The sequence below is a fragment of the Colossoma macropomum genome, unplaced genomic scaffold (assembly GCF_904425465.1).
Source record: "Colossoma macropomum unplaced genomic scaffold, Colossoma_macropomum, whole genome shotgun sequence".
Lineage (NCBI taxonomy): Eukaryota > Metazoa > Chordata > Actinopteri > Characiformes > Serrasalmidae > Colossoma > Colossoma macropomum.
This window is the reverse complement of record NW_023494799.1, coordinates 3,168,891-3,181,004: the sequence shown is the minus strand read 5'-3', so window position 1 is coordinate 3,181,004 and position 12,114 is coordinate 3,168,891. Positions and strand designations below refer to the sequence as shown.

At 39.0% G+C, this 12,114-nt stretch overlaps 1 protein-coding gene across 2 annotated transcripts; it reads right to left on the bottom strand.

The window, feature by feature from the left end:
- Positions 1–1,814: 1,814 nt before the first annotated feature.
- On the bottom strand, positions 1,815–10,854 carry LOC118819443 (interferon-induced protein 44-like). 2 transcript variants are annotated; one of them, XM_036587240.1, is made up of 9 exons: positions 10,656–10,854; positions 10,275–10,372; positions 8,802–8,945; positions 7,695–7,749; positions 6,527–6,725; positions 5,285–5,467; positions 3,730–3,901; positions 3,283–3,383; positions 1,815–2,657 (listed from the first exon to the last, which is right to left on the bottom strand). In XM_036587240.1, the coding sequence occupies exons 2-9, from the start codon at positions 10,351–10,353 to the stop codon at positions 2,466–2,468; spliced, it is 1,125 nt and encodes a 374-aa protein (XP_036443133.1). In that variant the 5' UTR covers positions 10,354–10,372; positions 10,656–10,854; the 3' UTR covers positions 1,815–2,465. The 2 variants fall into 2 exon arrangements, with proteins under 2 accessions (XP_036443133.1, XP_036443134.1); XM_036587241.1 differs by having other exon boundaries at positions 5,285–5,443; positions 10,656–10,849.
- Positions 10,855–12,114: the final 1,260 nt, after the last annotated feature.

Genomic DNA, 12,114 nt, shown 5'->3' with positions numbered 1-12,114 from the left:
GACTGCGTTTTATCTGAAAACAGGCTGTGCCAAGATTCATCAGTTTTGCTTAACCCACTAATGTCCAACAGCTACATGAAGCATCATAATGAAAGCATCACTAAACCCTTACAAAATATGGTTCTTCAATGATTCTTTAGTTCTACGTAGAACCATTTGCATGCTTAAATGGTTGCATGGTGAAATGGTTCTTAAGATTGATAGAGAACGTGTTGCATCCTTTTGAAAATGGTTTTATATAGCACCAAAAGGGTTCTACTATAATTACAATGTCATGCTTGTAACAACAGCAGAGCCCTTTTTGGTTCTACCTAGAACCACTTTCAAAAATGTTCTATATAGAACCACATACAACACATTCTCCATCAATCTGAAGAGCCATTTTACCATACAAAGAACCATTTAAGCATGAATGGTTCTATGTAGAACTCATGGTTTTTGTTACTAAAGAACCCTTGAAGAACCATCTTTTTTAAGACCGAATTGCATTTCGTTTGGGGGCAGGCTGAGGGGTGGGGCAGCTAGCAAGCATTATTTCCCAGATATTTTGCTATAGAGAGGATGACGAACACCCATCTTATTATAGAAAATGATAATCCATAACCATAATTTGAGGCGAAAAGCATTTTAAAAGGGACATTCCCACCAAAAACTAGTATTTTATATGTTTTTGTGATGTTATTATAGTATTCTGTTGTGCAGCATTCCATCCCTTAGTATCACTTTTGTGTTTATGTCCATTGTCCTTCAATGTTCTCTCACTACAATACCCAGCATGCACTATTCAAATACATCATACAACCACTGGGAATCCCCCTGTGGTGATAAAGTGCTAACGGCCACTGATAAAGATGCTAATGGAAACAGATGTGGTATTAGGACAGGGCTCGGCAACACGCGGCTGTTGAAACAAAATAATCCTCCTCTGCAGTAAAATAAATCTCTGCTGATCGTTCAACACAGTTTTAACAACAAATGGTCTTAAACTCTGGAGTTAACTCAGCTGACGAAACGGCGAAGAGAAAGATTTAAGACAAACAATTATAATTTGGAGACGAATTGACTCATTTGCATTTATAAGCACTCAGCTGGTTTCCTGATACATTTAATCCACAATGAGAAACTAACAAACACTAAAAAGTCCCAAAGCTGAAATCAGTTTCTCATTTGAATTTTCCCGTTCCACCTTAAATGGTGCCGCAGTTACATTCTGGCGCCTCAGGCTGAGATTTAAGGTGGAACAGGAAAATTCAAACAAGAAGCTGGCGAATGAGAAGCGACTTCAGCCTCGTAAAATGTCGAACGTTGAGAGACATTTTACAGGGAACTGTTCTACTTTTGGAAAAGTTTCCTGCCGGAGATGTGAGAAAAGCAGCTATAGCTGAGCTACAGCTTAAAGTGGAGCAAAGTAAGTCTGCGTTTTTGTTTATATTATATTTTTTAACCTACACTAGGACATCAGCACATACTGAGACATATTAACAGTCAAGATGGTAAAATGGGCATTAAATGTTGAGGCTCCCAAGGTGGTTTGATTTTTGTTGAAAGGACAAAATGGCTCTTCGTAACATTCGGGTAGTCATCCCCTGAATTAGGATATCTGGCAGTACTGTTAGCCCTACTGCTTCCTTTGCCATTAATCAGCTTATGGATAACAGTCTAACCTCAATTATTCACCCCAAAACACTTGTTCCTCCCACCTTCAGTATACATCATCGAACGGGGGTTTTCCTACTCTTCAAACCAGAAAATCACACTCTAGAGACCACGGCCACAGCTCTGTAGGAGACAAGTAGGCATGATGACAACAGATGTACAGATGGTTAAATGTTTAATTTTGGCAAATGTGTTCTTCTAAAATGTAAACAACACACAGTTGCTTACCTCACATCTAACTGGCTACTACACCCACTGGCAAAACACCACAACAACCATAGGCTATTTAGCATTCAAGGTGGTCAGAAGCCCACCCTTTAAAACAAGGCTTCCCAAAGTGTGGCCTGCTTTTGACTTGGCCTGCCAGAAACCCCAGCCCCTCACCCAATCAGACAGCTTATTTTTATACTACATAAACGTAATAAATTCTCATTTTTCTTTTGTATTATTGAAGCGTTGTAGTAAACAATGTACAGTAATGTTAGAAAATATTTTTAAAAACTCGACACTTCTTTATTTGTAAAAAAGTTATGCTGTAGCTACGTCCACAGGCCACAGCTATACCCCTGATCTATAGTTGGATATTATGTATGAATATCTAACCAGTAACCGTTTTAATTTTTTTTGTTACATCAAACTTTCACACTTTTATTCACACTCAAATTTGGAATGTATATTGTTAAATTAAAAATCAGTTCTTTGTGACCAAAATCTAAAAGTTTGAATTTAATCCGATTACATTATGTGATAAAAACTCTGTATGGTTTGACTGATTTGAAAATCTGTTACAATTTTTAGATCTTGAGATCTCACATATCGAATGGCCCTTTATATTCAGCAGCCGTATCCTGGAGGTACAGATTTACGTACTGCAGAATGTGGTCGACAGCAGTGAGCAGTAAAATATCTGTGTTCTCTTCCAGCTCAAGCTGTGATGAGTAGTTTTTCACTGGGACGATGTAAGATGTGGCCATTCCCAGCAGCGCTCCAGCCTTTGCCATCTGGACAGGTCAACATAAAAGGTCATTAAAGTGGTAGTTCAAACAAATGTAAACAATTTTACCCTATCAGTAATGCAGCTGATCAGCCGAGACGTGTTTAGTGTCTGAAGCTTGCTTCTTTAGTTTTGCACTGGAGGCTAATAAAGCTAAGTAAGTAAGTCTGTTTAAATGGCCAGTTTTCCACATTTTCATGCTTATCTTTCCCATTAAGTGTGCTTATGGCATTTGTATGTAATTCTTTATTGCATGATCATTTTCCAACCTCTCTTTATATATATATATATATATATATATATATATATATATATATATATATATATATATATATATATATATATATACACACACACACATATATGTGTTGGATTTTGTGACATCACATGTTTTTGCAGCTTTTTTCATAAATGGACTATGGATATACCAAGATTCAACAATACTACATCAGACTCTTTTATTCCAAAAAGTGAGGAAAATCAAATTTTTCCATGATATGGGCACTTGAACATTACTTAATATGATTTGATGCAAGTGTATGATGACTTAAGCATTGTTTGCCTGATGCTAAATGGTGGGGTACAAGCTTCCATTCCAAATACATATAAATATAGCAGAACTGTTTCCTTACCAGCTGCTGAACAGTGGGGTTCCGGTACACGTGGGTGATGTCCTGAGAAGTCTCCTTGCAAATCTCGTCCACATGAGTCAGCAAAGCCACTTGGTGCACACCTGCAATGAGAAGACCTTTAAGGGGGAATTCCACCAATTTTTTCCAAAATTGCACATAATTTATGTCCATTCACCGTTTAGATGCAATAACTAAATGTTGCATGATAAGAAAAATGCCATAAAATTTCTTCTGATTGATTTACAGTACTATATATATATATATATATATATATATATATATATATATATATATATATATATATATATATATATATATATGTGTGTGTGTGTGTGTGTTTATACATATTTTCACATCAAATCAGCTTAACAGGTCTTTTGACCGGGGGAGCAGAAACCTTTACATACGTCTGTATTTCTAATCTTCATCAATCATCTGAAGACTCACCCAGGTTGCTGATGTGTTCTCTAAGCTTCTGGAAGGTGGAGCTCAGTCCTTTGGAGTAGGTGTTGATTTTTGAGGCATCGACCACAAACACCACACAGTGAACCTTGTCTTTGAGGCCGGGTTTCTTTATGTAGCCTGAAGTCTCAGATTTCACAGGTTGCTCTGGGCTGAACTGTGAGGGGAAAAGCTTCACTGCTTACTAAGAGTAACAGCTTCGATAAAAGATGCATGCCACATTTTAAAAGCCATAAAACTATGAGTACTCACATTTTTTTAATTCAACATTGGCCAAAATAAACAATTTAAGAAAGAACACGAGGCAAAAACAAATTAAGGGGCCAATATAATGGAAAATTTTCTCCTTTTTTTGCAATAAAAAAGTCTGATATAAGCATATAAGCATTATAAGCATGTAAGCATTGCTGAATGTACTGTTCACTCCTTAGTCCATACAGTCCTTATGTGGAAACTAAGCTGCAAGAACAGATCATTTTAAAGTGACTGTCAAAAAAGCCAACTCATTTACACACATACATCTATTCATTCTACAGCAGATTAGCCCATTTATGATTAAGCCATAATGAAAGTTTCAGCCCAGACTGCTGTTTGAATGAGACACAATGCAGGGCAGCCAATCAGAACAGCGCTCATTTACATATATCAGTCTTAAAGGTGCAGTCACTAAAAGCAGCCTGTTTAGTTCTAAAAATGAATTATTATCTTTTTTGTGTATAAATCCACACAAATATCTTCAGTGGATCAGGCGTAAAAATATTAGAATAGAATGTGGGCCTTTAACAGAAAAATCGAATTTGCACAATTTTGCGTTTACCGCAGACAGTCGATCAGCCAAGACATATTTGGGGGTCCAAATTTTGCTCTTTTAGTTTAACGCTGGAAGTCAGTAGTCACCCAAATCTTTTTTGTAAATACGTGACGAAATCTCAGATTCTGCAGAAAGTTGTAAGTTTTATCATAAATCAAAAGTTTACTCAGTTTTAGTCATTTCACAGTGAGACATGCTCGGTTCAAAAACACATCAACAACTCCAAAGAAGCAAAGTTTGGACACCAAACATTTCTTAGCTGATCAGCTACTTCTGGAGTAAGTTGTGTAAATCTGATTTTTGCTGAACGATTCCTTTATAATGGCACACTAGGCTACCATCCAATCAGCTACTTGTTACTATACTGTGTATGCAGTTACTATAAACTGGTTGTTGTTGTTGTTTACCATCTCTCTAGGGAACCAGCCTTGTGACCAGAAGGTCGCTGGTTCGATCCCCTGAGCCGACAGTACATGACAAATGCCCTTGAGCAAGGCACCTAACCCCAAACTGCTCCCTGGGTGCCGTGGATAGGGCTGCCCACCGCTCCAGGCAAGTGTGCTCACTGCCCCCTAGTGTGTGTGTTCACTAGTGTGCATGAAAGTTGGTGTTTCACTACATGGATGGGTTAAATGCGGAGGCCTAATTCCTCTGTGTGCAAACACAGTTGGCTAATGGTTCTGAATTCAATTCTATAACTGGTGAGTTCTTACAGCTGCCAGAATGTACCTGATGTCCCTCTGGCACATGTCCTTGAATGACACAGAGTGCATCATGAAGAGTCAGTCCAGCCGTCTCTCCCTCTCCGATACCCATCACGTCACACAAGACCAGAGCTGTGGAGCCATCCGCTTTCTCACGACCCGCTCTGATGCTGAAGGACTGGAGCTGGAGGGAATTAAACAAAGGACTCTGCTCTGATTCTTCACATAGTGACATTTATTCACTAGTAATCCATCTATAAGGGGTTTTCTGCATGTGCCAGCGCTTCACTGTCCACAATATCTATCTGTGTTACTTTATTAATACACCATATACTTTATAAGAAGCCTAGAACCCCTTACCTTTGCACTGTCATTCACTGGCCACTTTATTAGAAACACCTACATTCTACTACTTCTCACTGGCCACTTTATTAGAAACACCCACCTTGTTCTTCCGCTCACTGGCCGCTATATTAGAAGCACCCACCTTCTAATTCCACTCACTGGCCATTTTATTAGAAACACCTACCTTGTACTGCCACTTGCTGGCCACTTTAATAGAAATACCTACATTGTACTTCCTCTCATTGGTCACTTTATTAGAAACACCTACCTTGTACTTCCGCTCACTGGCCACTATGTTAGAAGCACCTACCTTCTAATTCCACTCACTGGCCACTTTATTAGAAACACCTACCTTGTACTTCCACTCACTGGCCGCTTTATTGGAAACACCTATCTTGTAATTCCAATCACTGGCCACTTTATTAGAAACACCTACCTTCTACTTCCACTCACTGGCCACTTTATTAGAAACACCTACCTTCTAATTCCACTCACTGGCCACTTTATTAGAAACACCTTCCTCATTCATCAGTATGTAGGTGTTCAGTTACAGACTGTGGTACATCTGTTATTGTACAGTTTTCAGCCCCTCTACTCCATTCATCATTGGTCAGTTTCTGACCACAGGATCCCGCTGCTGTCCAGATATTATTTGGGTGGTGGTCCATTCTCAGCACAACAGTTACACTGACATGGTAGTGTGAGTGGCGCTGGTAGGAGTGTATCTGACACAGCAGTGCTACTGGAGTTTTTACACATGATGAAAGTGGAACGCCACCCAAAAATATCCACCCAAGAATAGATCTGTGGTCAGAAACTGACCACTGACGAAGGACTAGAGCTAACACAAACTGTACATCAACAGATGAGCTACAGTTTCTAACTGTATACCAGCAATGTGGAGCTTCAAGAGAGTCTTTACCTTTTTTGTGAAGCTTGTGGAAGAGGAAGATCCCACCATGGCTCGGTTTAGGACCCGTCCAGAAAAGACTGACTGTACCGAACTGATGAAACTGGACTTGCCAGCACCAACTGGACCCAGCAGCAGAACCCTGGCCTCAGAGACGTAGTCGCTGGCTGGTTTGTAAGACTTCACCATCTCCATCAGTGTCTCCCTGGCCCTAAAGATAGAATTCACAATGGTCAGTGTCCAAAAGTCCAAAATTATCCAGACACCCACTTCTAAATAGTGGATTCCTCTGTTTAAGCATTAGATTGCACACATCCAGCCACGTAATCTCCATTGAAAAGCAGTGGCAATAGAAAGGGACTCCAACTCAACTCAAATGAATTCACTAGAGCTTTACTACTGTAGAGCACCCTATCACCAGCAATTCCAAATGCTATTGACAGCATGTTCTCTGGAGAGATGGAACTAACACGTATGGAATGAGTTGGAGTGATGAAGCTCCACTGAACACCTATAGAATGAGTTGGAGTAATGAAGCTCCACTGAACACCTATAGAATGAGTTGGAGTGATGAAGCTCCACTGAACATCTTTAGGATGAGTTGGAGTGATGAAGCTCCACTGAACACCTATAGAACGAGTTGGAGTGATGAAGCTCCACTGAACATCTATAGAAAGAGTTGGAGTGGTGAAGCTCCACTGAATAGCTTTGGGATGAGTTGGAGTGATGAAGCTCCACTGAACACCTATAGAAAGAGTTGGAGTGGTGAAGCTCCACTGAATAGCTTTGGGATGAGTTGGAGTGATGAAGCTCTACTGAACAGCTTTGGGATGAGTTGGAGTGATGAAGCTCCACTGCACACCTATAGAAAGAGTTGGAGTGATGAAGCTCCACTGAACATCTTTGGAATTAATTGAAGTGGTATTTATGATTCAGAACTAATTGTCCAACATCAGTACCTGACCTCACTAATGCTAAATTGGAATCAGATCCCAAAAGGAACATTCCACCTGGTGGAAGTCTTCCACAAAGAGTAGAGGCTTCTACAGCAACAGTGGGAGCACCAACTATATATTAATGCCCTTGATCTTGGAAGCAATTTTTTGGATAATCTGGTGTATGGAAAAGTTGGATATAACGGAATAACGTACATTTGCATCAAAGTTGGAGGGATACTCACTCCTTAGTCCAGGTCACATTTCTCCAAGGGGACGGCAGAGGAGGAGGCCAAGTACCTACAAAAATGTACAAGGTGACTTAAGAAATATATTGAAACAGCAAATAATAATTGCATTAAAGAACTAGAAGGGGAAAGTTTAAGTTGTCTTGACAAAGCCATTGCTATGAAATTCATGTGGTTGCTAAGGTGTTGCTAGGCCTTCGCTATGGTATCCTGGTGGTTGATACGATTTTGCTATGTTATCCCAGGTGGTTGCTAATATGTTGCAGGGCTATTGCTATGGAGTCCCAGATGGTTGCTAAGGTGTTTCTAGGCTGTTGCTATGGTATCCCAGGTGGTCGCTAATGTGTTTCTAGGCCATTGCTATGTCTCAAAAGCATAAATGCACTATTCCTGTATGGGTTCTACAATCCTGATCCTGAAGTTTTGTGGTTCTAGCTCAAAAATTGCAACCTGTGAAAACGGTAAAAAAAAAGCATAGAGTAACAAAATAAAGAAATGCAAGCTGCCTTTTTCAAGCCGACTTAATAATGTGTGCACTTAAAGGGCCCATATTGAAAACTATCGAATTTTCCTCACTTTTTTCAGTAAAGGTGTTTGATGTTTGTAAACATTACCAACGTTTCAAAACATACCGTTCACTCTCCAGTCCATACAGTCCACATATAGAAACTAAGCTTCTGAAACAGCCTGTTTTGAATACATTGTTTCTGTGATGTCATGAAGAAAATCACATTTACAGATATCCGCCTATTCAGCCTGTCCAATCATGCTGAAGTCATACGGAGCGTTTCAGCCAATATTACTTTTTGAATAAGGCACAATAAGGGCAGCCAGTCAGGACAGAGCTCATTTACATATATCAGTCTTAAAGGTACAGAAACCAAAAACAGCCTGTTTGATTCTAAGGGATAAAGAAAGGTTAGAAAACGGAAGAATAAAAAAGAATTATGGCTGTTGTTGCTACATAAAACCACACAAACATTTTAATGGGGTTATCAGGGGAGATACTTAATTATTCTCATTAATCTTTAATGAGAGTAATGAAATCAAATGAAGCTGAAATTGCACTGTGGAGAAGTAGGTAAGTAAGCGGTTCTCACTTACTCCCTAAGTTGGTGATTCCAAGCGGCAGCACAGCATCCTCTTTCTTTTCATTTTTGAAGGTGCAGTTTTTAAACGGCGACTGGTTTACTAGGAAAGCAGGTACTTTGGGGACCGTGACCTCTTTGTTGTCCTTCACAGCAGCATCTTCACAACAGATATGTGACATCAAACACACAAAAATGGAAAGAACTTAATATTTAATAGCACAAACAAGATTTTAAGCCATGCAACAATGCGAACAATGTGGATGAGTGAGTAACTACAGCTCATTAAAGGGGAAATACACAGAATTTTATGAGTTTTCTGCATGTTTTCATGGTAAATAAGGCCATTCAGAGTGGTGTGGTGTGAACCGTTTCATTCTAGAGAAATTTACCTAGCCAGAAATGTTCATTTGATAGGAACCAGACATCCAAAGCTGTTAATGCCTCCTAAGGCTTCCTAGCATAAAGTTATTACACAAAATACTTACAAATATGTTGCCTGATTACTGAGACTTTGTATTTTGAAAGTATTTTGTATTGAGAAGGTTTTTGCCTAAAATGTATTTTTAAGAAGGATGTGCATGGCACTGTAAGGCAAAATAATACTTTTTTCACATTTGTGCAGGTTCGCTGGTGATTTTGGATAGATAGATAGACAGACAGACAGGTAGATAGATAGACAGACAGACAGACAGACAGACAGACAGAAAGACAGGTAGATAGACAGACAGACAGACAGAAAGACAGGTAGATAGATAGACAGACAAACAGACAGACAGACAGACAGACAGACAGATAGATAGATAGACAGTCAAACAGACAGACAGACAGACAGACAGACAGACAGATAGATAGATAGATAGAAAGACAGACAGGCAGACAGACAGACAGACAGACAGAAAGACAGGTAGATAGACAGACAGAAAGACAGGTAGATAGATAGACAGACAAACAGACAGACAGACAGACAGAGAGATAGATAGACAGACAGACAGACAGACAGATAGACTGACAGACAGACAGACAGATAGATAGACAGACAGACAGACAGACAGACAGATAGATAGATAGATAGATAGATAGACAGACAGACACACAGACAGATAGATAGACAGACAGACAGACAGACAGACAGACAGATAGATAGATAGATAGATAGATAGATACAACTTTTGCAGTGTTTCAGTAGTAAGACATAATTTCACATAAACTTCCATAAACTATGCAGAAAAATAGAAAATAGAAATAAATCTTGACATAAGTTAAAGTACAAGGGGGAAAAAATAAAATAAAAGTATATCTATATACTAAAGTATAACATGTCTATATTTGTGTTAATGTCATGGTGACCCCTGGTTCCTATCACCACCACTGTATAAAAATTTCACACCAAACCACTCTGAATGACTCTGTTTACATGTCATCAACTGAATTATGCAGAAATTTTCCCTTTAACTTTTTTGTTGGTGCATGCAGACAGTAACAGTACCTTCAGCACCCAGTTTTATTTCACTTGTGGAAAGAGTGTTGTTAGTTCTGGACGTGGATATTCCGAATGAAAAAGACATCACTTTTTTGCTGACGGCTCTGAATCAAAGAAAGGTAATCAGCAAACATTCAGATATGAAAGGACGTCTGCAAGGTGGCATATTACTTCACAACCCCAACTAACGCCATGCATTAAAAGTGAACACTGTAGACAAGTCAGTACTTGATGCATTTGCCAATTAAAGCTATTACTGATGCATCTAAACTGCATGGCAAGTGAAAAGTAACACATTAGTATTAAATAGCAACAGAAAGGTTGAGAATGGTCTTACATTAAAGAGAGCAACAATATGAAAAAGTTGAAAAAGTGCATTTTACTCACAGCAGTCATGCAGGAAGAGAGACGAAACTTAATGCCTGTGGCAAGAAACGAAAATGAAACCAAAGCCCTTTGCAAACTTAAGCACATACGGAGAGGGTGGGGTCCAAAGAGGACTGAAATTATTCCAAACATAGAGTAAACCTTCCCTTAACCCTTTCCCTCCCCTCTCCTCTTCATTAGACTGGTTCAAAGTTATGTGAGCACTGGGACATTCACACCCACAAACTGCACAAGCTCAAGGCCTGTACTGTCATATGCATAATGCATGACGAATTGACTTTTACTGTACAATGAGGTTCTTTGTTTTGGGTTTCCTCTGAACAGAAGCGACCCACTTTCATTTTTCAGGAACGGGAAATGGACAGTGAAAAATATCAAATACGTTTTCTTCTTTAAATCGTACTTAGATATCTAAACAGATTTATATTATGCTCTCAGGCTTGCAGGATGATCAGTTATTAATCTCTGTGTTACTGAGCTCTGCTAAAGCCTGAGTAGTCTGATAAATCAATGTGAGCAGTGATTAATCTCAGTGTTACTGAGCTCTGCTAAAGCCTGAGTAGTCTGATAAATCAATGTGAGCAGTGATTAATCTCTGTGTTACTGAGCTCTGCTAAAGCCTGAGTAGACTGATAAATCAATGTGATGATCAGTTATTAATCTCTGTGTTACTGAGCTCTGCTAAAGCCTGAGTAGCCTGATAAATCAATGTGATCAGTTATTAATCTCAGTGTTACTGAGCTCTGCTAAAGCCTGAGTAGACTGAAAAATCAATGTGATCAGTTATTAATCTCAGAGTTACTGAGCTCTGCTAAAGCCTGAGTAGACTGATAAATCAATGTGATCAGTTATTAATCTCAGAGTTACTGAGCTCTGCTAAAGCCTGAGTAGACTGATAAATCAATGTGATCAGTTATTAATCTCAGTGTTACTGAGCTCTACTAAAGCCTGAGTAGACTGATAAATCAATGTGATGATCAGTTATTAATCTCAGTGTTACTGAGCTCTGCTAAAGCCTGAGTAGACTGATAAATCAATGTGATGATCAGTTATTAATCTCAGTGTTACTGAGCTCTGCTAAAGCCTGAGTAGACTGATAAATCAATGTGATGATCAGTTATTAATCTCAGTGTTACTGAGCTCTGCTAAAGCCTGAGTAGACTGATAAATCAATGTGATCAGTTATTAATCTCAGCATTACTGAGCTCTGCTAAAGCCTGAGTAGACTGATAAATCAATGTGATCAGTTATTAATCTCAGTGTTACTGAGCTCTGCTAAAGCCTAGCTTTGGTGTTGTACTGGAGTCCTGCACAGGGGGTTATGGGAACAGCAGTGGACTGTAGCAGGTGATGAGGGAGAAAAAAATGTTGAACTTCATTTAAATGATAAGCAAATTTAGTGACAAAAAATCCAAAGTGCCTTACAAAATGTATTGTAAATGTATTCTGAATATGGTAC